Source organism: Natator depressus, chromosome 3 (assembly GCF_965152275.1).
Source record: "Natator depressus isolate rNatDep1 chromosome 3, rNatDep2.hap1, whole genome shotgun sequence".
Taxonomy (NCBI): domain Eukaryota; kingdom Metazoa; phylum Chordata; order Testudines; family Cheloniidae; genus Natator; species Natator depressus.
The window spans coordinates 144,272,047-144,299,924 of NC_134236.1; the positions used below are offsets into that span (position 1 = coordinate 144,272,047).

The following is a 27,878-nucleotide window of genomic DNA, read 5'->3' on the forward strand; positions in this document are numbered from 1 at the left end:
AGTCCATAATCACCAAATGCAGAGCAAAAAAGAATTAAAATAATCACAAAACAATAAATACATATAAAAAAGTGGCAGGTTCACTGTTTGTCAGGTATAAGAACATTAATATGGCGTACAGTAGCTCTTTTGAAAACATTGTGTAAATATCTTTCTACAGCTAAACTTTTCTAGGTGCTGTATTTCACATTTTTATAGAAAGTCCAAGTTAAGCACCAGAGAATTTTCTAATGATGATATTGTGGTTTTGTGAATATTTGATTGCATTTAATGTGTTTATTATCCCACACACCACCTACAAACTAGTATACCCATAAAACAGAGCTGTGCTCAGCCCTTCTACATCAATAGTTACAGTATGAACCACTCTTTCCTCTGACATTACTGGGAAAACAATCATGAAATGTCAAATGGAGCACGTATGCTGGGTAGCTTTAGGCACCATGTATATAGTATGGTATACAACAAGGAAGCAGTTAAGCATCTGTTATTAACCAACAAAATGAATGTAAAAATTGATTAATTACACTATAGATGTATTTGCAAGGAATTAGTAATAGTTTGAAACTAATGTGATTATACTGCTATTATGCAAAATTATAAACTAATTTGAAATAATATCATTTTTTTTCCCCTACCAGGCAGAATACAACGTTTCAAAATGCTGCAGATTATCTGGGTGAACCTAGAGATTAGATTTAATGTGCTTGTGTTTTTAGAAATGCTGTTCCTGCATTTCATGAGATAAAATGCTTCACAAAAATGAAAACTTGGAGATCAATTAAGGTAACTTTTTTACCATGTCCGTGCATATTAATGAACTCCGAGAAGAACTTTTGAAGAAAGAATAGATTCGTCATAAACACTGATATACGCAGTATTATTGGCTCAGGATGCTATCCACATGTTTTTTTGTTTAAATAGAAAAAGACATCTAAGTGAAGATGAGCCTGTGTTTGATATATAGTGTCTGGAGTTAAGTGAGATAAGGAATTTTTTTTAAAGATCTACCAACAGTAATCTCTATCTGAGACCAAGATTTTTCTCAAAAGAAATAAAATGAAGGACCTGTGTGAAAAAGCAGTATTGATTTATTCCTCTGAAGGAGACAATTTCATGATGATTTAAGCCTCTCCAAACATCTGGATGTGGTGCTAAAGGCAAGTCTGTGTCTTTGATCAGCTGATTGAAACTGTGGAAAGAGGACCTTTAATTTAAAGTAACTTCCGGCTGAAATTCTCTTGCTCATCAGCTTGAACAGAATGAAAGGGAAAATGAACATGATGTATCAGTCAGGGGCCTCTTACTGAACTGAAAAAGGGAAACTTTAGACTATCCTTTAAACTGTAAAATTATAACAGACACCCTGGTCAAATATTTTTTTAAAAAAGTTGACTACTAGGCAGATCTCTACAGATTTAAAGAAAGTCAGATGTCAGCAAACGATTCCTCTCCTCCATCCTTACAGAAGTTTTCTCCTCCTGCATCTCATGCTGCCGCACCACCAGTCCCTTCTCTGTCTTCAAGTCCCCAGTCGGGGCTCTCCAACCGGCTGTCCAATGGCAGCCTCAGTACACAGAGTCTCACCAACTCCAGGGGCTCTATGCATGGGGTCTCATTCCTGCTGCAGATCGGTCTCACTCGGGAGACTGTCACCATTGAAGCTCAGGACTTGTCCCTCTCATCTGTCAAAGACCTAGTCTGTTCTATAGTTTACCAGAAGGTACAGTATAACAAAATACAATGCTGTTGATTGTAATAATTGTTTTAATTTACTATGATCGCTATCACTCTGTGTAATTTCGGTACATCAAGTGGTTATGTGCAGAGACAAGACCAGTGTTGGGACTGTGTTAAGGCTGATCCCATGTAGTTCTAAAAGGTGTACCTCCCAAGATGGGAGTCTCAGTTAAAAGGAAGTGGGCTCTCCTTATGTCTGTCTTCTGAAATCCTACAACAATAGAAATGTAGTAATAAAGTTGGACTCTTCATACAGTAATTAGTTTTGATAATATGGAAAGAATGTTATTTTTTGCCCTTGTGGTTGTACTCAGTGTTGCTGCTCTCTAGTAGTGTTCTTCTGTGGTCATTGCTGCTATATATTTGTGTTGAAGAAAACATTGTTCAGTATTCTTGGTATAACACAGCAATTCTCAAACTGTAGTCCTTGGTCCAGTGGTGGCTCACAGAACAATTGCTGGTGGTCTGCAGGGGTCTGGTGGGTCACATGATATTGGCTCTTCTTGTTTACAGCTGCAAAATTTCATTAAAAGGCAGCTAATACTTTCCTAATATTTCTTTTCCATGTAAGCAATTGCTATAGTTGTCACAAGGATGCAATATAGTCTTCAGTGGGAGGGGAGGTACCAATGAGACAATTTTTCTATTAAGATGGGGTCTGCAGTGTGGAAAAAAATTGAGAACCCCCAGTATAGTGCTAAAATGTTCTGAGTTGGTAGAAAGGAAATGTGCATTTCATTATTTTTGTTCATGTGTTGTATTTTATGTATAGATTATGTGCTATTAACCAAATTCAAAGTTCACGTTAACTTTCAAGCAAATAATGAAAACAACCTAATTGTATCCATTCCCTCAAATGAGTTGTTATATTAAACAGTTTTATAGAAGGGGGGTGGGGAAAAAATCACGAGAGGAAATAAACACAATGGGAGTGTCGACTAAGTCGATTTTCTTTGCCTGTAATTCTTTTTATTTCTCTGAACTATGTTTATGAATAGAAAGGCTTATTAGACTTGGAATACAGTGTTCTTTTCCCTTACTTAGGATTTTGAGAGGGTGGAGGTAAGCTTGATATGAGCACCAGTATCTAGATAATCTAATTGCATTTCCCCTTCTCCATAAGATTTTTTTTGTATTCTCATTCTGTGTTTCACATTTTTTTTAGAAATGTAGTAAACACATTGATTTCACAGAAGTTTTGTCAGCTACCAAAAATAGTTCAGGCAATGACCCATATAATTTTTGGTGGGAAAAAATATAGGTAGGATATAAAAGTTGCACCACTATTGTTTCCAACCTTTTATGGTCCTTCTTTCTTTTTCTTTCTTCTCCCTCTCTTTGCATCTGTACGTTTGCTTGTTTCTTCCTGTCTTCACACTTGTAACACCTTTCTCTTTGTTCATTCTCTCTTATTTTGGCACTTCCTGTCTACTCTTGGTGGCCTCATCTATAGCCATGTTATATGTGGAGCCAGCTAGATTGTAAAATTGGCTAGGATTTCAAGATCCTGGTCTTCCTCTCCCCAGCTGGCTTTAATTAATCTGTATACTAACTGTTGTGACTGATGATGCCAGTAGAGAGCTGCTTAGGGAGAGCATGCCCCATGCAGGCAGCAAACCACTGACCAGGAAATTGGGGGATGGCTACTTATGTGTGTTGGACTTATCTTTTGTAAGTACTTTTGAAGCCAGTGCACAAGTGGCAATATTACCGTACAGTTCACAGCAATATACCGGTATCCTGCCTGGAACTGATCCTGAAGTCAGGTGGCAGAGCCACAATTATATCCATAAATATGTTCTCCTATTAACATAACATTAACATAAAGATAACTTTTCTCTGAGAATTATCCTGCACACAGCTATTTATTGTCCCATCAGGAATGCCTTGTAATTTGGTGGTAATCAGGCCTCACCTACCTGTGGCATTTCATAGCAGGCTCAGTGTCTCTTCTCTTGACCGGTTAACTTCTTCTAGCCTCAGGACAGTACACAGCTTGTTCTCATGGGTTCAGGAGATGTATGCTTTTTAAAAACTGCTAATAGTAAATTTGTAAAAGTTTAGGATTTGTGATTTTTTGGAACTGTTTCTAACTTTTGTTCTTCTTTAAAAATTTCTTAACTCTACTGATAGTTTCCTTTTACTTTTGGTATTTCTTCCCTATGTTTCTTAATAGTGCTTCTAAGTCATATTTCAATTGCATGTTGTTTCTTTGTATAGCGAGATGAGGGAGACCACTCTTGAGCTGTCTCTGTAGCCTCAGACACCTCTGGATCTGAGGTTGAATTGCCTGCCTACCTTCAGTAGCTCCCTACCGCAGGACAAGTTGTAGAATATTAAAGCATGTTGGTTGGGGGGCTCCAGCTGTCCACAGAGTGCTGATTAGTAGCCCTTTCCTCCGTCATAACCTGGAGCAGTAGGGGCAGGATCTCTTTGCAAGTCTTTCCAAATATCTCATATTTGCCCCTCTTAAAAACAGTTATCTTCAAGCATGTTTTTATTTCTCTTAGGGTAGCACAGTATACTTGAAAACTACACTTCCATCAGAAAGTATAGTAGCTACTACAGGTAATAGCTAAAAGTTCTGTAACTTAAAGAAATTGGAGAGCAATTTTTTTTATTTTTTTCAGTTTACTTTGTGTTTAGTCAGTTTTGCTATTTTGACAATGGTTCCTGTTTTATGCACTGCCCTTGGGGGAGCTCAAATCATCCAGGTGCTGTAAAAGGGCACTTAACCGGTTTTGTTCAATATCTTCATAAATGATCTGGAGGGTGGTATGGATTGCACCCTCAGCAAGTTTGCAGACAACACTAAACTGGGAGGAGTGGTAGATATGCTGGAGGGTAGGGATAGGATACAGAGGGACCTAGACAAATTGGAGGATTGGGCCAAAAGAAATCTGAGGTTCAACAAGGACAAGTGCAGAATCCTGCACTTAGGACGGAAGAATCCAGTGCACCGCTACAGACTAGGGACCGAATGGCTGGGCAGCAGTTCTGCATAAAAGGACCTAGGGGTGACAGTGGACGAGAAGCTGGATATGAGTCAACAGTGTGCCCTTGTGGCCAAGAAGGCCAGTGGCATTTTGGGATGTATAAATAGGGGCATTGCCAGCAGATCGAGGGACGTGATCGTTCCCCTCTATTCGACATTGGTGAGGCCTCATCTGGAGTACTGTGTCCAGTTTTGAGCCCCACACTACAAGAAGGATGTGGAAAAATTGGAGAGAGTCCAGCAGAGGGCAACAAAAATGATTAGGGGACTGGAACACATGACTTATGAGGAGAGGCTGAGGGAACTGGGATTGTTTAGTCTACAGAAGAGAAGAATAAGGGGGAATTTGACAGCTGCTTTCAACTACCTGAGAGGTGGTTCCAAAGAGGATGGTTCTAGACTATTCTCAGTGGTAGTGGATGACAGGACAAGGAGTAATGGTCTCAAGTTGCAGTGGGGGAGATTTAGGTTGGATATTAGGAAGAAATTTTTCACTGTGAGGGTGGTGAAACACTGGAATGGGTTACCTAGGGAGGTGGTAGAATCTCCTTCCTTAGAAGTTTTTAAGGTCAGGCTTGACAAAGCCCTGGCTGGGATGATTTAGTTGGGGATTGGTCCTGCTTTGAGCAGGGGGTTGGATTAGATGACCTCCTGAGGTCCCTTCCAACCCTGATATTCTATGATATTCTAACAGTAGTGGCATCGCAATTGAAATTGAAGAGGGAGTGGACATACCTTTTCACTGAGAGGAAGGGGAAGAGAGAGAAGATTGGAGGGCCACATATGTCTGGTTTTGCTCTTGAACTTGCCCCAAAAACTCCTTTTAAAATCATCAGGAGAGCAGAAATAAACCTTTCCAAATTGAAATTCAGGGCATTCTGTGTAAAGGGTATTCTATATCGGAAGATTTTTTTTAAATTAGTCAGTTTAAACAAGCCAGGTTGTCAGTGTTCTTTAAATCTGTTAGGGATGTTCCCAAATTATCCTTATTTTTACAGCCATGTGGGGGATTGTAACCATGTCTGAACCATAATTAGCACTGCTTCTGTCTTTCCTTATTTAGAAATACCTGTGTACCAGCTACATTTTTGTCAGGAGTTTGGAGAAGAACCTTAGGCATAACCAAATAAAAATATAAACTTGAAGTGCATGTTGTTAAAAATAGACATTCATATGTAACAAGTGTGTTAGAGCAAAGCGAGTCTTGATATCTGATAAGATGTGGGAGCTGCCTCAATAGTACCCAATTTAATGTTTAAATCTGCTGCTAACTGCAACTGCTTTCTTCCCTGCACACCCTCTGATGTCAGGAATGAAGTGAAAAGTAGAACTGTTTAGCAGTTTTCAATGGAAAACTAATGTTTTAATGCATTTTGTGAGGTGTTCAGCTGACAGTGTGCTCTAAATTATAGCTAGTATTTTCTTTGTTCTAGATAAAGTAGAGGCAGTGTTCTCATAAATTTATTATCAATGAGAAAAAGATGTTTTACCAGTTTAGGTTTTTTTGTTCTGTTTTCTTCAGAACAGCAATCTCTGGCAAGATCTCTTCTGTTATCTCTCTACCCTTGCAACCTGTCCCCACCCCTTCTCAACTCCCGTTATCCTTGATTCCGCCAGTTATTTTAGCTTTCTTTTATCTTTACCTGCAATCTCTTCTGTGGCTGATTTCCTTTTGCCTTGAAGAATTATATTTTTGTGTGTGTGGAGTTCTCATTTTCCTTTCTAACTACTGTTCTCCCTTTGTCTCCAAAATCATAATGTGTGCTATTTTTTCACACTTCTTAGATTTCTTCCCCTCTTAATTTCTTTATGGTCCTTCCAAGTTGGCTTCCTCCCCTCCATTTCCTGAAACTGTTCTGACTAATGGTCACCATCTGGCAAAGTCAAGGGGACACTCCTTATTTATACTGATCACCCCTCGGATTTCTCTCATCTTTGATTTCATCATTCTGTGCTCTCCTTTTTCTCCTCCCATCACCATATATGTTGGCCTGCTTGAAGGTTCTATTCTCAGTCCCCTCCTCTTCTTTCTCTGACCTCATGTATTTCCTCTGCTTCATCTACCACCTCCACACTTATTCCCAAATCTAGCTCGTTACATTAATTTTCATATTTCTTGTTCTGTCTATCTCTTGGATTTCGATATCATTCCCCAGTTGTCTCCTTTCTTCCTAATCTGCCTCCTTTAACTCTATTAACAATTCCTTTCCTTTCTGTCTGCCAGGCTCCCAATCCTAATCTTTTTTGCTCTTCTCTCCTCCCATATGCAATTTCTTGTTATGTTTTGTCATGTATACCTCTAGCCTCTTCAAAATCCAGCCTACCCCATCATCTGCACAGCTGAAACCTGTGTGTGGCACCTGGTCACCTTGACTACTGTAACCTTCCCCTATTTGGCATCTCTGGTTCTCATTTCTTCACCCCTCTAGCAGTAACATTTTGGATACACTTAAGTCGTCATCCTCTCCCTCCACTCCAGCTGTGTCAGTCCCCTTTTTGAATCCCACCATTAGCTTCCCATCTCTCTCAGCATCAAATTCAAGATCCTACATTATCTTGTCTCCTCCACCTTTGTCTCTGGGTCTTTGTGTACTTCTCCATCCTTTTACCTGATTGTTACCTTGATCTCCTCTTTGCAGCTTTGGCCTTTGCCTTTGATCATTTTGCCTTCCATACTCAGAGTAATCTTCCTGTTCTTGTCTGGCAAGATTCCATTTGCTTACTTCACATCTCTTTATAGCCCACGTCCTCTGCCAGGGCTTCATATCTTCTCATAACAATCTCCTCCATCCTTCCCTGAATTATTGCTTACTGTTTTGTCTTATCAAAATTGAGGCCTCAATCTGTTACAAATTTACACATGTGATAATCTTATTGAGTCTGCAGGATCAGGGTCTTGAAATATTTGCAGGATTTTTGGGTGGGCAGTGTAGTTGAAGGAGCACAATCAACTTGAAATCTAGTCATTTTCAAAAAGGAAAAGTAGTTTCAGATATTACTGTGACAGAATGGCAATTTCCTGCAATATCCTTGGAAGACCTCATTGTATTAAGTTTGTGTTATTGTGGGCCAGGATTATATGTAACCTCTTTAAGGGGAAGATGTGATAGATGTGAGACTTTAGAGTTCAAAATACTATATTGAAAATGTTGCAGACAGATATTGACTTTTGGGACAATAAGTGTTAAGTGGATTTTCTTGGGATTTCATAGGGAGAGCGGTTAATGCAAATTCCTCTACTCTGGTTTTGCAGGAACACAACCTTTTGAAGTTAGTGCCCCTCTCCTAAGGGCATATCTGCTGATCATCTGTTACAGAAGGCCAAGACCAAAGCTGTATAAATAAATGGCTGATGTGCCCAGCCTTCATTCTGGTTCTGGATCTAAGATGGATGAACTTGTAATCAGAGAGAAAATCTGGTTGTGGGTTTTGAAAGATTAAAACTTACCAGAACCCTAGGTTGTAGTTGGGGGTGACCTCTGGGAAGCTTTTTAGCATGGTTGTATGTTCATTTATTTTCTAATGTTTTTTCTGTAATATTTTTACCTTAAGAATAAATGTGCTTGCTTAAGAAGGAGCTGTCTGGTAACTTATAATGGTGTGCTATACACTGTTTATAGTCTTTGAAGAGAAAGCAAAGCCTAGGCAGTGGCCTGTTGAAGCAGTTTAGCTTGCTGGGGATATCACAGTGTAAGGCAAGGTTCTGTGTAGTCTTAAAATCCCTGGTCTAAAGTTAGTGAGATGCAGGTCTCCGAACAAGAGAGTTACTGCTAGAAGTCTGAAGTGGATGTCCTTGGTGGACCTTGGAGGGGGCATACAGGTGCAGCTACCTTGAAACTGTGACAACTATACCTGTTACTAAGTTTCCCTGGCAATTTTTATGATTTTGACATTTTCTCCTATTTTATAAAAATGTTTCACATCTCTTGTTCCTGTGTGAAAGACCAACACAAGCATTGGAAGAAATAGACTAATTGAGGGAAACTGTGCATGTGACAGCACTTTGGTATGGTTAGTTTCAGTAAATAAATGTAAATATCCTTTGTTATGGTAATCTTGGCTGCTGCTTGAAACAATAGCAGATAAAAATGAGACAGAAGTGTGATTTTAGTTTTTGACTGGTCACTGTGCCCCTCCTGATAGTGCAGCTATGTTCCAGTGTAAATCTTTCTTTGATCGTTGTATAATTCTACTAATATTTTTCGCCTGAAAATTGCCCAGTTCACTTTGAAGGCAAAAGTGAAATTTTCTGCAAAGTTTGAGGAGACTTGATCAATTTTTTTGAGTTAGTGGTCATTTAAAAAAATTATCCTAATTTGGAATTTCTAATTGGGTAACATTTAATGTATGTCTAGGACACAAATGGCTGCTTAACCCCGTCAGATTTTCTATATAACAAAATCCAGGGTTGGATAGGGATGACTCACAATAGCTAACTAGCTGGTACTTTTTTTGTGGTGGCTGTCATTGTTCCAGAATCTAAGCTTTCATTTAAAAACAAAACGAAAAGCCTCTCTTCCTTATGTCTGAAGATAACTTTCAAAATGTTAACTAAGTGGTGTCTTCCTGAGTCTGCAGATAACCTGAAACTATCCTAATAAGAGGCGTTTGTTGCTCCTATTTATATGGAAACGTGAGTTGACATTGAAACCTTATGACAGTTTAAATGTGAGCATTAACTATTTAATTGTCGATCAAAGTAGATGAGAAATAGATCACATTATGACAGTATGCTCATGACCTACTGTGAGTGGTGTCTCATTTTGATGTCAGGAATGGGCAGCTCAGGGGAGAGTACCACTATTGTCTGCCTTAGGTTCTTCCCCTGGTTAAATCTTAACTCATGCATAGGATATATTTGAAGAAATGAGGTGGTAATTAAGCAATGTATTAACTATTGTTGGATCTAGTTGTAAATGTTAGTTTGTTTATAGGTAGTGTGCTCTTTAGTAGTTGATCGTAACTTAGCATGAGTCCTAAACTACACTTATGTAAGGGACTGATTCTGTTCCCATTGATGTCAATGGCAGAACTTCAGTACATCACAATGCAGGATTAGACACTAACAGGAGCAGCGGTACAGGAGCTAGCAAACAGAGCTCAAAAACAGGGAAGTTTGGGGGAGGAGCTGTGTGGTGGTCTGGTTTTGTTTTGGTGTTCGGTTGTTTTTTTTGTTTTTTGTTTTCCTTGATAGGAGCTTAGGCAGGAAGGCTATGAAAGATTCAGAGGCAACAGTAGTAGTGACCTAAGGAATGGAAGAGACAATGAAGATGACCGGCTATAGAAGATGCAGATACATTATTCTGGAGTGGGTACGGTTAAAAGAGCTTCGTTTGTATTGTGTCACCTGATAGAGCTGATGGAAGAGGTTTGGAGATGCAGGTGGAAACCATGGTTGAATTCTGAAGGTGATTCGAGCAGATAATGGAGGGAAGGCAAGAGGAGGCTGAAGGGAAAAGTCAAGACTTGCAGATGCAAGCTGGACTGGAGAACTGAGAGAGTAGACTGCTGGGTAAGGAAAGCAGCCAGTGGAAGCATGAGAGTACGAGAATCATGAAGAGGAAAGGGCTGGCTAGTGAAGGAGAAATATAGCTCAGGAACAGGTTTGCTGAGCTGAAAAATGAAGAAGGGGCATAGCAGGCAGTACACGGTGGGAGGACAAGGAAGAAAAGAGCAGCTAGTCCTACAAGAAGAGGGGACAAGTCAATGGAGACAGTCAGTCGAGCCCCAGGAGAATAGAGGGAGAGTCGCAAAAGATTGCTAGAGCGAACAAAAGACAAGAGGACTTGCAGCCAGAAGGAACAGGAGCAAGGCCAGAGAATCACACTATTGCCAGAAAAAGGCAGGTCTACATGACTGGGGGACTCTTTACTGAGAATAGACAGGCCTGTCACCTGAGCTGATGCCCGGAGATAAGCTATGTGATGTGGACCTGAGGTTGAAGAGGACCCTAATAGGATCAGGAAAGAATCCACGAATTGTCCTTCATATTAGTACAAATGATACTGCTAGATTCTTGCTGGAACGCATTAAGGGAGACTATGCCGGGCTGGGGAATACACTTAAAGAAATGGAGGCTCAAGTGATCTTCAGTGGGATTCTACCTGTCCCTAGAGGAGGAGGAGGAAGGCGAGACAAGATTGTGTTGGTCAACAGATGGCTCAGACAGTGCTATAAGGAGGACTTTGGGATGTTTGACCACTGAGAGGCATTCACTGACAGAGGACTGTTTTCATGGGATGGACTCCATCTGAGTAGGGAGGAAAATAGACTTTTGGGATGGAGGTTGGCACAACTCATTAAAAGAGCTTTAAACTAGGAACCCAGAGGAGATGATTGGGACATACTCATGTAATCTCCATGCCTGATTCTAACATTGAACAGGAGGAAAATCAAGAAAGAGGGAATTCAGCAAAGGGAAAAGGAACAGCACTGGGTTGGAGAGGGGATATTAAAAGGAAAGAGAGCTTCATTGGTATTGGCACTAACAGGCAGGTAGGCGATACTGGCAGTAGAATGACTGTATCTAATTGGGTGAGAAATTTGGGCAAAGCCAAGCAGAAACAACTAAGATGTCTGTACTGCAATACAAGAAGCCTGGGTAGCAAAATGGAGGAACTGGTGCATGAAGTGAAACCAGATATTAAAGGGATAACAGAAACATGGTGGACTAGTAGTCATGAGTGGAGAGATTGAAAAGTATGTGCTGTTTAGGAAAGACAGAAATAAAGGTAAAGGTGGTGGAGTAGCATTGTATGTTAATGATGAGGTAGACTGTAAAGAAATTAGAAGTGATGGAATGGATAAAAATCTGTTTGGGTCAAACTCACTTTGGGGAAGAAAACTACCAGAGGTTCCCCTGGGATAGTGCTTGGGATATGCTGCAGACCCCCCAGGATCTGATTTGGGTATGGATAGAGACCTCTCTAATATTTGTAATTAAATTAAAAACTACTGGGAATTGTGTGATTATGGGAGACTTTAACTTCCCAGGTATAGATTGGAGGACAAGTGCTATTAATAGTAGGATCCAGATTTTCCTGGATATGATAGCTGACAGATTTCTTCACCAAATAGTTGCTGAATCTACAAGATGTGATGGCATTTTAGATTTGGTATTGATGGATAGTGAGGACCTCACAGAAGAACTGATTATAGGGGACAACCTTGGTTTGAGTGATCATGAGCTAATTCAGTTTAAACTAAATGGAAAGATAAACAAAAATAGATCTGCAACTATGGTCCTTGATTTCAAAAGGGCAAACTTTTTTTTTAAAAGGGTGTTAGTTAGGGATGTGGACTGGACTGCAGAACTGAAGGTTCTGAATGTAGAGGAGGCTTTGAATTAGTTTCTGCAACTTTGACCAAGTATCTGAAGCCTGTGTCCCAAGCAAGGGGAAAAGTTTTGTAAGTAAGTGTTGCAGATCAAGCTGGAGGAGCAAGCATCTCAAACAGATGATTAAGAAAAAGCAGAAAGCCTACAAGGAATAGAAGATGGGATGGATCAGCAAGAAAAGCTACCTCTTGGAGGTCAGGAAGTGTAGGGGAAAAGTGCCAAAAATCAAGCAGAGTTGGATTTTGCAAGGGAAATTAAAACCAACAGTAAAAGGTTCTTTAGCCATATAAATAACAGGAAAACAAGGAAAGAAGAAGTGGGACTGCTAAACACTGAGGATGGGGTGGAGATTAAAGATAATCTAGGCGTGGCCTAATACTTACATAAATACTTTGCCTCCATTTTTAATAAGGGTAGTGAGGCGCTTTGGGGTAGTGGCATGGTGGATAATGGAAATGAGGATATGAAAGTAGAAATGATCACATCCAAGGTGGAAGTCAAACATCTTAATGGGACTAAATTGGGGGTCTTGGATAATCTCCATCAAATAATATTAAAGGAATAGGTATATGAAATTGCAAGCCCAATAGCAAGGATTTTTTATGGGCTGTAAATATGGGAGTTGTACCCTATGACTGGACGATTGCTAATATAGTACCTATTTTTAAGAAAGGGAAAAAGGTTATCTGGGAAACTACAGGCCTGTTAGTTTAACCTCAATTGTATGCAAGGTCTTAGAACAAATTTTGAAAGAGAAGGTAGTTAAAAGACATAGAGGTGAATGAAATTGGGATCAAATACAACATGGTTTTACAAAAGGTAGATCGTGCCAGACCAGCCTGATCTTGTTTGAGAAGATAACTGATTTTTTAGACAAAGGAAATGCAGTAGAGATAATCTATCTGGATTTCAGTAAGGCGTTTGATACAGTTCCACATGGGAGGTTATTAGCTAAATTGGAGAAAAAGGGGATTAATATGAGAATTGAAGACTGGACAAGGATCTGGTTAAAGGGGAGACTACAGTGGGTCATACTGAAAGGTGAAGTGTCAGGCAGGAAGGAGGTTACTAGTGGAGTTCCTCAGGGATTGGTCTTGGGACCAATCTTACGTAATGTTTTTATTAACTTGGGCACAGAAAGTGGGAGTGTGCTAATCATATTTGCAGATGACACAAAGTTGGAGGTATTACCAATATGGAGGAGGACTGGAATATCATACAAGAAGATCTGGATGGTGTTGAAAACTGGAGTAATAGAAATGGGATGAAATTTAATAGTGCAAAGTGCAAGGTCATGCATTTAGGGACTAATAACAAAATTTTTTGCTATAAGCTAGGGACTTACAGTTAGAAGCTACAGTGAAGGCGAAAGACTTGGGTGTATTGGTTGATCATAGGATGACTATAAATGACCAATGTTATGCGGCCGTGAAAAAGGTTGTCATCCAAGAATGCATCAGGCGAGGTATTTGCAGTACAGATAAGAAAGTGTTGCCATTATACAAGGCTCTGGTGAAACCTGATCTGGAATACTGTACACAATTCTCATATCCCATGTTTTTTAAAAAAATGAAGTCAAATTGGAACAGGTGTAGAGAAGGGCTGGAATAGAATGGAAAACCTACCTTGTGAGTGGAGACTAACCAAATAAAGGCTGTGGGGAGATATGATTGCTATCTGTAAATACATCAGAGGGATAAATACTAGGGAGGAAGAGGGGTTATTTAAGTGCTAATATTGACACAAGAACAAGTGGATATAAACTGGCCATCAATAAGTGTAGGCTCAAAACTAGATGAAGTTCTGGAACAGCCTTCCAAGGGGAGTAGTGCGGCTAAAAACTGGCTTAACTGGGTTCAAGATTGGGGTTGATCATACTGCTTACAATGGAATATAGCCAATCTGCGACTGCTAGTAGCAAATATCCCCAATGGCCAGTGATGGGACATTAGATGGGGAAAGCTCTGATTTACTACAGATAATTCTTTCCCAGGTGTCTGGCTGTTGGGTCTTGGTGAAATGCTCAGGGTACAATTGACTGTTGTATTTGGGGTTGGGAAGGAATTTTCCCCCAGGTCAGATTGGCAGAGACCCTGTTTGATGGTTTTTTTTGCTTTCATCTGCAGCATGGGCTTAGGTCACTTGCAGGTTTAAACTAGAGCAAATGGTGGATTTTCTGAAGTCTTCAGATCATGTTTTGAGGACTTCTGTAATTTAGCCAGAGGTTATGGGTCTATTACAGGAGTGGGTGGGTGAAGTTCTGTGGCCTGCAATGTGCTGGAGGACAGACTAGACGATGATGATAGTCCCTTCTGGCCTTAAAGTCTGAGTCTATGAGAGGGTTTTCCTTAGCTCAGTTGGTTAAGGCCTGTATTTTGAGAACTAAAGAGTTTGGATTTTTATCTCAACTCTTTGGTTTATCTAGCAGTTATTTGTATCAATGGTTTCCTTGCAGAATGGCATTCAACTCTATCTTCTACAAGGTATGAAAAAATTGATCATGTCATTAAAAATTACTCTGGGTAAGGGAGCCTATTAGCTGTAGCTCCATATTAAGTTCTTTTTCAGACTTCCTGTATCATTCCTGTGTGTGTGTGTGTTTGTTTCATAACTTTGCACAGGGAATGTATTCTTGTGATTACTTTCAGGATAGGCTATTTTTTTTAAGTTAGAAAGCAGTTGAACAAGCTATTTTCAAAATATAGTTGCTTATAAATTACTCTGTTTTGGCTCCCTGTAGCTAATTAGCATCTTACTGTAAAATTTTGAACCTAATTTAAATATTAAAACCTAGGGCATATGTTGATTAAAAAATGCCTTAGAAAAATCAGCTGGTGGTTCTGATACAGTGAAGCAAGATTTATAAAGGCCTCAAATTACATCAACTCTTTGGGGGATTTTCTGACTAATACTACAGGTGGCATAAGAAACACTTTTAAATGCTTCCTTTCTGGAAATTTGTCCTGTTTCTCTCAATTCTTTGCATTCCTCTAGCTAAACAACCAGGGTTTCTTCCGTATCCTTCAAGTAAACACCAATCCATTCCTCCAAATCCCTCCAAATTTCATGTACGCATGCTTTTTTTCCTAACAACTCTGATGTACACTACTTTTGACAAATTAAAAGTGCAGCACATAGTTATTCTAATTCAGGATAACGTTTTTGAATTACACAAGGATTAACAAATAGATCTGCTCAGCACCATGAGCTGTACATCTGCTTTCTCTTGCGGCTAACCAGGGTGGATTGATTTAAAATAAGGCAATTGAAAAGAGCAATTGAAATCATTAAGTGGAAAGGCTTGAATTTAAATCAATTTTAATCAGCTTTTCCATTTGTACTTCAGTTATTTTATGGTTGTCACAACTAATAAAATGTTGATTTACAACTAAATAGAGCCTTTATTCTAGGGCAGTCAATCGCAGTTAATGTGTGCCATTAACTCAAGACAAATTAACACATTTTTTTTAACGAGCGTTCATCGCAAGCCCTGGAGACGGGAGTCGGTGGTGACTGGGCAGGGAGGGAGACACCCTGCCACCTGCACCATCCCTTCCCCGCTGGACAGGGTTGGACTTGTGGGTGGGTGAGGGGGGCCACCACCCAGGGCGCCATGCTCAGGGGGCCTCTAGTGCATGCTTCCAGGGCAGGGGTGCCCCTTTTCTCTCCGTCATGCTCCACTGTTGTTCCCTCCTCTCCCTCCCCCACGGAGCTGTGCTGGCCAAGCTGCTCCGGACCAAGAGCCTTCCTCCCATCTGCTGCACAGAGCAGAGTTGGGGACCTGATATCAGGGTGTCCTTTTCCCTCTGCCCATATACCCGCTTGCTGCTGAGCTGGAGTCAGGGAACAGGGTAAGCCTGTCTTCTGCTGCTCCTGGCTCAGGAGTGAATGCTGTGGACTGCTGCTGCTGCTGACTGAAAAAGCATTTAGGCTCCTGAGTGCTCTTCTTAAAAAGACAACCATCTCCCACCAACACACATGCTCTCACACCAAACCAAAATCTGAAATGGCGCCCCTAGTGAGCCAGGAGTAGCCAGAGGGCTGTGGGATGGCCAGCAAGATGCAGCCCCTGTGTGAGGTCATGGAGCCTGCCATGAGCCGCAGGATGAGTGCTAGGCACCACGAGCCACAGCAGCAGTGCAGAAATAAGGGTGTGTTGTAATTGAAATCAATATATTTGAAAATGTAGAAAACATCAAAAAATATTTAAATAAATGGTATTCTGTTGTTAACAGTGTCATTAAAACTGCAATAAATCATGACTGTTTTTTTAATCTCATGATTAATTGCGATACTTTTTAAAAAATTGTTTGACAGCCCTACTTTATAGTAGATGTAATATATCTTTTTGCTACGTAGCAGGGTATGTTTTAACTGCATATGCTTATTTAAGCAATTATATAGCTTAATATTTTCAGATTCTTATTAACTGAACATTTTTAGTATGCTAGAAAATAGTGAATAAATGTTGCTTATTTCCTTATAATTTTTGCTTGTGATTTGTGTCAGACCTTATCAGGATGTTAACTGGAATTGAATTCAACGCACACAATAGCATATAAAATATATATTTATTAATCAAAACAACTTTAAATATTTTGGATACATAACCATATCAAAACATGTTTCATATTTACTACTAAATGATTTATTAAAGGAACAGAGGTATTAACTGTAGTTGGTGAATTAAACTGATTATTTCAGGTCAGCCTGAGAAAATTTTCAAATATGTCTTAGTGAAAGTGATTGGAGCTTAAGTTCTTCCTTGCCTAAGTCTCTTGAAAATTATACAAATCTCCTAAGTTACTTAGGTTGCCCTTCAGATGTTTAAAACTGGTAGATTTCGTTCCCTTCCTTGTTGTTTTTATTCATAGACTGGAAGGGAAAGACATGTTTTCCTGCTTTGTCAACTCGCAGTTGATTTCTCAGCTTTGAATGAATTAGTCCAAATGAAGAAAATATTCTTTGTGTCTGCAGAAGAGGCTACTGCTATCCAAAGTTGGTTTAGTTCTTCAACCAACTCTGGTTCCAGGTGCTTAGCTAGTGACTTGCACCAGGTTAGTGGTGTGACTTTCTTTAAAACATCATCAGCAAACGTGCTGCTTGAAAGGTTCACCTCCAGCCCTGACATTTATTATGGTTGGCATGATTGCTGTGTGACTATTAGATTCCCACCTCACAGAGCAGCATCTTCTTCAGCAAATAGGTGTCTACCCTAGTACTTTGGGTTGAGAATATTGGCATGAAAATGAGGTGGAGTTAAGTACTTGATCCATCTGCTTCTATATTACCTGCAATTTAATTTTGTTGTTTAGTATTTCTTTCTTCAATGTTTCTTGAAGTTCTTTCCAAATTTCAGCAGCATCAGCAATACACTAGCAAACTTTCTTCAGTTTGTCCAAAGCTATGGAAATAGGTTTTGGTATATTCAGCATATCTTCTACATTTCTCTTTAGTTTGATGTTGACTACTTTGGCTGCAATAGTTCCATCTGTTTTGTCATGATTTTCTTCACAAACTGTCATCCGAATTGGCCAGTTCTTAGTTAATAGCTTAAAACAGTCAACCACTGAATTCCATCATACATTTTTGGGGGAGAATTCCTCCTCCTCCTTCTCTCTTCAGTGAAGCTGAAGCAGAGTGGCTGGTCTGGAAGTATTTTGCAATTTCAGCAATGTTTTCCTTTATTCCTAAAGCTGTAGTTAAGACTTTGGCGAAAAGAAGCATCAAATGAGCACTCCACCTGTATGTTATAAGTTTCAGGTTTCTTTCATTATCTTCTAGATTTCTTAATGTCTTTGCTACATTTGTAGCATTGTTTGTGACAAAGCTAGGCACTTGACATTTAAATTTTTGTTCACAATTTTTCATAGCTCTTACTGCTAATTTTTATAAGTATTCTGCTGCATGAGCATTTCCTGAAGTATCGACTGTTTTTGTGAGATAAACAACCCCATCTTTTGTTGTCGCATAAGCATGTATTTCTGGATCATTGTGTACATTGCTCCACCCAGCAAGACTCAGATTAATGAATTTCTCGTCAATGTTTTTTGCACACTGTTCAGTTTCCTTCTCGTACACTATATCTAGCCACCTTCCAGGAAAGTCTGCTTTGCTGGGTAGAGTGTAGCATGTTCCTAATGATTGAACAATGTTAACAAAATATTTGTTCTGAACAAGATGAAAGGGAGAATTTGTTGCATAAACAAACCAAGCAATCTTTTCATCTATGGTGTCTTGCTGGAATTTGCTGGTCCTGATTATGAACTCCTCCTTGGTTTTACTGGATGATGAAGAAAGTCTTTTTTTGACACAGGTAATTTACTGTCTGACACATATTTAGTTGCAACACTGTTGGTAGTACCAACAGACACCTAAAACTTCAGAGTTATTGCAGATGATGAACATTCATAATGTGTTATGTCCAAGACTGAAACAAAATGGTTAAAAAAAAAATCAGAGTATTACTCAGTACATTGCTTTAAAATGAGATTGTTAATTAAATATATTTCCTACAGCAGCTGTTTGTACTACTGTGTAAATGATTTAATTTATTTGAAACCCCATTTTATAGAGAAAAAAATTAATACATCATAAGGATTATCATCTAAATCTATTTAAACCCTTATCTCCAGCAACATACCAAACAGGTTGGAATTAAAAAATATAAATATTAAAATTCATAAATGCCTAATAAAACGTTGCTTTTAAACAGGAAATCTTCATCTAGGATATTTGATTACATTGAGCAATAAAAAAAATCATTTCAGAAATCCCGCAGTAATAGTAAACATGTAATTGATAAATATTCTCTCAATAAACTAACATACCAATTATATTTTCAACAGACCTTTTGAAACTCATAAATAAGGAATACACTCTAAACACAAATTTATGACAGTAATATAGATTATAATTTACTAGCATAGTAAGACTTGGTAGGCAGTCTGTAAGAATGAGTTTACTAGCCAGTTGATCCAAATTGTTCAGACATGTCCACATCATCTTCAAAGTCACAACCTTCTGAGGAGCATTTTTTTCATAAAGTTGTTTCATCCTGACAACTAGGCCTTGCATTTCTTTGTTGCACAGTTTACATTTGGCTCATGTTCCTTTTTTATCCAGAGGTACAGGAATTTATAGAAAATATTCCTAAATAGGGTCTTTTTAAGACCTGCAGCCAAGGTCTCCAGTTCCCAGACTTTGAAATGAACACTTAAGGGCTGCACTCTGATGAATGTTGTTCCTTCTTCCTACAGTGTCCTGCTTTTGACACGAGCATTCTTCCTTTCTGGTTGCATACTCTGCCACTCAGGGCAGCAGGTATTTTAGGCTGGGGGAGGCTGTGCCTCCCCAAACGGCCGAGTGTGACCCACACTCCACCCCTAGGCCAGGCCCCCTCTTGCAGTTCCCAGCGCTCTGTCCTGGCCCAGGCTGGCTGGCCTGCCTCCTGCAGGGATTCAGGGCAGCTGCTGCTTGGGCTGCACTTCCCAGTGCACTGGGGCTGGGGGTGCTGCAGGTGCGCTGCCCGGAGCACTAGGGCTGGCGGTACTGCAGACACGCTGTCCGGCTCTCTGGTGTTGGCTGCCTGGGGCTGGCGGCACTGTGGCCATGCCACCCAACCTCCCGGGGCTGAGGGCGCTGCCGCCCGGTGCTTCGGGGCTGGCCGCCTGGTGCACCAGGCCTGGGGGTGCTTTGGCCACACAGCCCAGCACACCGGGGCTGGGGTCTTGCCTCCCAGCATCGAGGCCAGGGGCCGTGGGGTGGTGCTCTGGGTTTCTGCGGGGGCGGGGGGTCAAAAAGGGCAGTGCGGGGGGCAGAAGGGGAGGGGCCGGGGGCTCGCCTCCCCCAACGGCTGGATCACCGGCTGCCTATGCTGCTCCTTCTCCCTTGTTACATAACTCCCACTCCCTACCCCCAGAAAAACAAAAGTAGTAACAACAATCAAAGACTTATGTTCATGTAACCTAAATGCCTTTTGCATTGCAGTGTTTTATTTGTTTAGACTAGAGACAGAGAGGGAGGCAGCTGAGAAATTTAATAGATTTCTGTTTGTATCTGTCTGTGTACACATGCAAGGAGATGGTTCAAGTCCATTTACTTGAAGTGCCCAAAACCATCCAGAAGCAAGGGCTGGTAGTTATTGGGTGAATCAGTATTTTTGCATGACCTGGAGAGTAAGTTTCCATGATGGGTACAGTCATAAATTGAGAACTGAGCTAGTCAGAGCTCAGATAGGGAGAAGCTATAAAATAGGAGTATGAGACCACCCAGGTGAACTCAGTGGATGATCCTGATGAAATATATGATGTTGCCTCCTGGAATCCAGAGGCTGGGTCTCAATGCCTACGTTGACTTCTACCGTCATTTGCACCCAGTAGTACAGCCCCTTGGTATTCCCACAGGATCGAGCCCTGAATACAGTACATGCCCTATTGTGCCATATTTATAAAGCTTGACCTCAAAATTTAATGTTTTTCCCCCTGATTTTTTCTTTATATAGAAAAGCAGCCTTTAACTCAAAGTTTTTGGTTGTGGCTCAGTCATGGAGTCAGCGTATTTATTTTTTTATTTAAATGTTTTGAGAGATTATAATTTTAGGCCTTAACATATTTTGTATTAAACTCAGATTTCATTTTAAACATGTATTTTTAAAGAGAGAACCTGATTATAATTTAATTAATGAAATAAAATCTGATTTTGACATTTTTTTCAGAAAAAATCATCAGTTTATATCCACCCAGTTGCCAGCTTGCAGCATTGACTGACCTGTTTATGCTTTCCATGTGCCCCTGATATGCCAAGGAGGCAGGCTCTAGTGGGGAGTGAGAGAGGGTTTTGGTTGCTATAGGAAGCATGAATTTGGATGTGTGGAGGCTAGGGGAGTGAGTCAGATTTGGGGTACAAGGAAGTGACCAGAGCGGTGGGGAGATGAGGGCAGAGAGGTCAGCAAAACAGGGATGTATGCAGATAGGGGTGGGAGTGGTGTGTGTGGGGGGGTGAGGAGTGTGTTTGTGCCAAGGCATTGACATGCGCTGGGATTTCTGGTGTACCAGGTGACAGCACCAGTGAAGTAATGTCCATATGGCAAGGCAGGGGGTGGAGAAAATATCTGTAGTACTGGATTTTGAAGTCTAGTTCTCCAGACAATAGCTCGAATTCTGACATGATTTTAAGTGTTAGGGTGGTTAGCTGGCTGAGGACACAAGGTGGTAGCAGAATGATGTGGCTTCAGTGAATTATAAAAATTGACAAGATTACAGATGTTTTGTGCTGTTAAAGAGAAGTTGGGATTAACTTTCAAATGGTGTAAGCATTTGTTTTGAGTTATGGTGGTTCATGAGATATTGGACCTTAAAATAGTATCCGCCTACACTTGTCCTTTGTGTGAGTTTTTGACGATTGGTCCATAATTGTGTAAAGTAAGTTCTGGAACTTGAACCAGAATAGTTTTCAGTTATTGTCAAGATAGAGGAAAAACCCCAGTTGTTTTTTTCACTCCAGCAATACTGGTTGCTGTACGCTGCCTTAAGGTCCTCAATTTAATTCCAGTAATGTTATATAAAGTGGAAAATGAAGTATTGCTTCCTGAAATGTTAGTAAGTACCACCAGAACAAAGGGCAAAGTTAATTCCTGATGTAACTGCACTGATGTCAATGTAATTACACCAAGGCACAATCTGTTGTATAAGCAGACTTCCCCCATGTGATATCCTGTTATACTTAAGAACAGGCACCATTTTGCTTTTAGGAAATTTAGTAATACTGGGATTAGATTTTGTACATTGAATCACTGCAGATTGTTTGGTGACAGGTTTCAGAGGGGTAGCTGTGTTAGTCTGTATCACTAAAAACGAGGGGTCCTTGTGGCACCTTAGCGACTAACAAATTTATTTGGGCATAAGCTTTTGTGGGCTATAACCCACTTCATCAGATTCATGGAGTGAAAAATACAGTAAGCAAGTATAAATATACAACACATGAAAAGATGGGAGTTGCCTTACCAAGTGGGGGGTTAGTGCTAACGAGGCCAATTCAATTAGGGTGGATGTGGCCCATTCCCAACAGTTGACAGGAAGGTGTGAGTATCAACAGAGGGAAAATTATTTTTTGTAGTGATCCAGCCACTCCCAGTCTTTATTCAGGTCTAATTTGATGGTGCCAAGTTTGCAAATTAATTCCAGTTCTGCAGTTTCTCGTTGAAGTCTGTTTTTGAAGGTTTTTTGTTGAAGAATAACAGACTTAAAAGTGGCCATTCTTCAACAAAAAACCTTCAAAAACAGACTTCAACGAGAAACTGCAGAAATGGAATTAATTTGCAAACTTGACACCATCGAATTAGGCCTGCATAAAGACTGGGAGTGGCTGGGTCACTGTTAAAAAAATGAACTGTTTTTAAAAATAAAACATTCTGGTTTGTATTTTGTTTTAAATTTATCTTGTGAATCTCTCTTTAAAAAAAAAATTGAAAAAGGGTCTGATGGTTCCCCTCAGATATTTATTTATGTATTTGTCTGGAAGATAAGCTGAAAAAGCTTTTTCTATTTATTACACTACCAAAGGGAGAATTTCTGGTGATTTTTATAATATTGCTTGAAAATAAGAATTTATGCAAAGTTTAGCTTCAAGCTGCTTTTCTAAAAGACACTCTTTGGAATATAAAACCCCTGCTTGTTTGCCAGTGAGATTATTGGCCAGCAATACACATACAGCTCGCTAGCTGAGATGGCAGCAGAAGAGTGGAGCTGTTAGTTGAGCTCCTCACTGCCCCTACAAATGTAACAGGGAATGGGTGAGGTGGGGGAGGGTAGCTGAAGGGCTGTGAGGAATAAAGCTGCCAGCTCCACTCCTTTTGCTGAAGCCCAGCCAGCTACGGATATGCTGATGAAACACCTGTGGCTCATCAGAGCAGGGACTTGTAGCTGGCAAACAACCAGTAGTTCTCTAGCTGAGGCATTCCAGAGCCGGAGGTGGGAGGAGGATGCTGTGATGGATCATGGGGAGGGGGCAGAGTATGCAGCCTTGGCTGGATTTCCACAGCAGGATTGCCAGATGTGGACCTGCGAGCTGGACTGTGTGATGGGGCAAAGGGGGAGCAGTTAATATGGAGGGGTGTGGCTGGGGGGCCATCTCTGGTATTGGGGAGATATTAAATATGCTGAAGGTATGATGAGGGGCACAAAGGGGACTCTCAGCTGGTGATTTAAAGAGGTTAGCCCGCTGAGGTGGTGGTTACCTTTTGATAGCTGTAAAAGGTGACAGCTGTTGTTTTAATCGCTGTGAGGCAACCCAAGTGTAAACACAACAGCAAACCTTACACTAGTTGAAGTTGGCAAATGTAGGTGCACTCAATCTTTTTTTGCATCAGCAGAAGCACAAATGATTCTGCAGTATAATGCAGACAAGGCCTTGGTTTCTGGAATGACTGTTTGATTCAAAATCGGCTATAGAAAATGAAGATTAGGTCTGTAATTGCCCTCAGGTGAGAGCGGTATGACCTATGCATGTATATAGATACAGCACAGATTTTGTGATAGGATTCTTACGTATCTTATCGGAGGTCTGTATCTCAAGAGACAGATTACCAAAAGGTCGAAAAATGTATTCCCGTAAAATAAATGATTGCCTGTTCTTAAAATCAAAAGTGAGGTTTTTAAAGAGAGGGGAAACAATATAGCATATACAGTTGCAGATATGGGGCTGCCCGGGGCCCTGTGACTGCTCCTGGGAGGGGGGCGGCTGGAGGCCTTGTCGCCACTCCTGGGAGCCAGGCGGCCCGGAGGCACTGCCTCTGTTGCTGCTCCTGGGAGGGGGATGGCCCAGGGGCCCTGCTGCTCCTCCCGGACTGCTCTTCCCAGACCACTGCTCCGGGGCAGCTTTGGGGACCAGCTGCCTGGGGCTGCCCAAACAGTGGCCAGTGCGGCTGGCTCCGGGGCCACCCCAGCAGCTGGGGAGACCCTGGGGTCAGCTGCTGCAGCTGTGGAAGTCCCGGTGGTCCCGGAAAGTCATGGTATCAGTCACTACTGTGGCCTTCATGAAACACTCGCAGCCTTACCTGTAGTACGTAGTCTTCATTTCTAACACACAAGGTACAACAGTGCATTAAATTGATTTTACTTGCATACATCGACATCTTCCATCAATACTTTCCTTTTCAAAAACTAATTTATCCTATCATGTAGAGCATGTAATTTGTTTGAGAGTCAAGTCTCCAAGTTCTTAGAAATACTGTAACTCTTACACCTTGCTTCAGACACTTTGGAATTAGATCCTAATGGGGAGAGACTTTAAAGCTGTTTACTAGTAAGGAAAGAGTACTTTCCTGAATGCGGAATGAGAGTCTGGCATGTTTCAAGATTTGCAGCTACAAAGGGGATTTCCACATGGCATGTACAATCTCTTAATTATAGTTTAACACAGTCTCTTAACTGTGAGCTAGTTGCCTTGAGTGTTTAGAACTCATTGTAGTAATTGTAAATCATTAAAAAAAAATTATAATCTAGGACTTATACATGAGGATGGTTAAATAGGTTTAGTTACAGCTTAAACTTTATAACCAAACATATTTTTCACCTTCGTACATAATTTCTAGTTAACTGGGGAAAAATTTCTGGCACATATGTCCTAAAAGCACAGAACAAGGAAAAAATTAACTGAACAATCTTTACAAAAAGAAATAGAAAATGACTCCTGCAGTTTAGCCCCCTAGTCATGGAAACTGCTTGTTGGTAGATCCCTAGAAATCTGTGGTGCATAGTTGATTGTGTGATCTGTCCTGAGAGAGGACTGTCAATGGTTGTCTCCCCTGTTGAGTTAGAACCACCATTGCATCAATAAAAATTTTCACTTTTCGTTGCAGGCAGACATAGGTAACCCTGATAGCAAGTGCCTGCATGCTGGCTTTCTTCCTGTTGCTGAAGTAAATTATTCCATAATGTAGTGTAGTTGGTATGCTCTAACTGGGAGTCGTCATATATATAGAAAAGGAGTACTTGTGGCACCTTAGAGACTAACCAATTTATTTGAGCATAAGCTTTCGTGAGCTACAGCTCACTTCATTGGATGTGTATAAGTACTCCTTTTCTTTTTGCGAATACAGACTAATATGGCTGTTACTCTGAAACCTGTCATATATATAGAATTGATTTAGGCATTAACATACCAACTTTTATTATTAATAATACTACTAAAGTACCTGCAGTCTAAAGCTCACAAAGCACTTTATAAACATTTGTGAATGAAACTTGATATCCCTATGATGCAGGAAAATTTAATTCTCATTTTTACAAATTGAAGCACAGAGGTTATCTGATGACTTACAGAAGATCATTTGAACGCCCTGGTTGTCGGTGGGGGCCTCTGGGAGAGTAGTAGTAATAGCTGAGTGGCCAAGAGTTCCCATCTCTTATGGGGAGGTGGGGAAATCAGCACTTAGTGGCCATTTGATCTCCCCCAGCAGTGCTCCTATGACCTAGTTTGATGTCTTTGGCAGGGTGAGAAAGAAACATGTTTTGTAGGGCTTGGGGTGCACATATCTCCGTTGTTTTCTCTCCCTGGCCCTGGCCTTCCAGTCTCATATCTTCTTGGGTGCTACAGCCCCTGAGTCTCACTTGTCTTCATTGCTGCAGCTTAATTGATAAGCAACTTCATTGAGGGGGAAGGTCTTCTTTCTACAACAAGGAAGTAAAGGGATTTAATATGGACCAAAGTACAAGTATTTTTTAACAAAGACTAAAGATTGGTCTTTTATATTTATATAAATATGGCAGTTGCACTCAGAACAGTTTATCAACAACTCTTTCATTTTAGAAACCTAATACCTTGAACTTAAATAGCCCCTCTAACTCAAAAATGTCAGAACACTTTACAAGGATCATTTCCTTCTTACTGTTATCCAGCAAAGTGAAAACTGTCCAAATCACCTTCTCAATTAGACAACCTCTAATTTTAAGAGACTGTCCCAAACATGTTCAGCATTGGATGAAATGTTCTGCCTGGATGGAAAAAAAGAGCATAAAAGGTAAAATTAAATTATTGGAAGGCTTACCTTTCTGTTAAGCTGTTGATTTTTTCCTTGAGCAATCACTTTGCGTAGTTGTCGGTGTAGCTTTTCATTTTGGAGGTGGTATCACCCTTGATTTCTTTGTTTCTGGTAGGTGGAGGTGAGAATTACTATCTAGTTGAAAATTTAGTTTATGATAACTTTGAATCATTTGTAATTTTTCAGGGTTTAGTTAACTAATACTCTTTTTCTAACAGTCATTTAAAAATTGTAATTAAATATGGAACTTTAATAGGATTGAGCTACAACTTCAGATTGTTCTCTAAACTCTTAACAGACTCTCCCTGTGCATATAAATCATTTTGAAAGTGAAGTATGAATGTCATGAGCCACATCACCTTCTCTGTTGTAAATATGTCCTCTTTTTGTGTTTGTGTAGAGTAGTAGTTTTCAGCCTATTTACCATTGTGGGCCTCATATGCAGCTCTCTATATATTATGTGGGCCACATCCACACAATATATATACTACCTGCATAGGCGCTGACTCCGTGGGTGCTCCGGGGCTGGAGCACCCACAGGGGAAAAAAAAAAAAAGCAGATGCTCAGCACCCACCAGCTATAGCTGTTAGGCAGTGCCGCTGATCAGCTAATCGGGGGTACTGCCAAACAGCTGTTTGGCGGCTTGGAAGATGGCGGGGACCAGCAGTGAGTGGTGGGCAGGGGTCTCGGGGAGGGGGTATAGTGGTGTTGGGAAGAGCTGGAGCGAGGGCGGGGCCTTGAGGAGGGGTCATGGTGGGGGTGGGAAGAGGTAAAGTGCAGGCAGGAGGCCTCAGGGCAGAGCAGGGGTGAAACCCCCCTGGGGAAAAGTAAAATTCGGTACATATGATAATAATAATAAAAAGGGTTTAGTATTTGTTAATGACAGCCCTGTCTACCTGCTGCTGTGATCCTAGTGCCGGGTAGCCTGCTTCAGCTGGGGTCATTGGACCCATGATGCTGCATGTGGGTGTGTGTGCTGAGCACCTGGCCTCCTGCTGCTGGAGGGGGAGTGAGGGTTGATGCCGCTCTGCCTGATCTTGCTGGGGGGAGGGGGACTGATGCTGGGCCTGATCCTGCGCCGTGCCATTTTTTGTGCCCCCCCCACCCCCGGCTCTGCTCCCAGTGCAGGTGCCCCTCCCGTCCTACCCTAGTTATGGCCCTGAGACTGTCACATGGGCCACAGCTGTGTGCTGATTGGGCCACAGGTTGAGAACCACTAGTGGGGGGGGGGAGAGAGAGAGAGAGACTGTCTTTCCTCTTTTATATTTGTTACATTTTAAACTCGCACATGCACTTGGGGCTTTGGAACAGAATAAAATGCTGAAACCACTAGCAGCAGCTGTTTACTTCAATTTGAGTAGACTATATTGGCTTTGCTGGCAGAGTCTGACCTTGATGTGGTGTAGTGCAAAGTAGATTTTTACACAAAAAGCCAACATTAAAGAAAATACCTTCCCCCCCAGTGGATCAGATCTGAATTTTAAAGTGCTTTAAAATCTCTTTTCTGATCAGTAGAAAACTCTTGTTGGTCTTCCCCCATAAATGATATTTCTAGACTGGCTTTTCTCAGAGTCATGAAGACTTGAAGCAGTCTGGTGGAAGGGTAAGCGGTGCTTATGTTGAAGGTAATATGCTGCAAGCTGTTAAAATTCTGTATGATCTCTGGGTTCCTATGAACAATGCTTTATTTATATTAACTAAAATATCTAGACCAGGCTGATTATACAAGTGACACAGGCAATTTTTTTTTAAGCAGGCCACAAAC

The 27,878-nt window shown here is 40.8% G+C and overlaps 1 protein-coding gene across 1 annotated transcript in view; it reads left to right on the top strand.

Annotated features, from left to right (window-relative positions):
• The window catches only part of PRKD3 (protein kinase D3), a 77,936-nt gene that overhangs the window by 3,334 nt on the left and 46,724 nt on the right, over window positions 1-27,878 (top strand). The window contains exon 2 of the mRNA XM_074948982.1: window positions 642-1,723. Within this exon, the coding sequence (XP_074805083.1) occupies window positions 1,433-1,723 (291 nt within the window). The 5' untranslated portion in view covers window positions 642-1,432. The remainder of the gene's footprint in view (window positions 1-641; window positions 1,724-27,878) is intronic.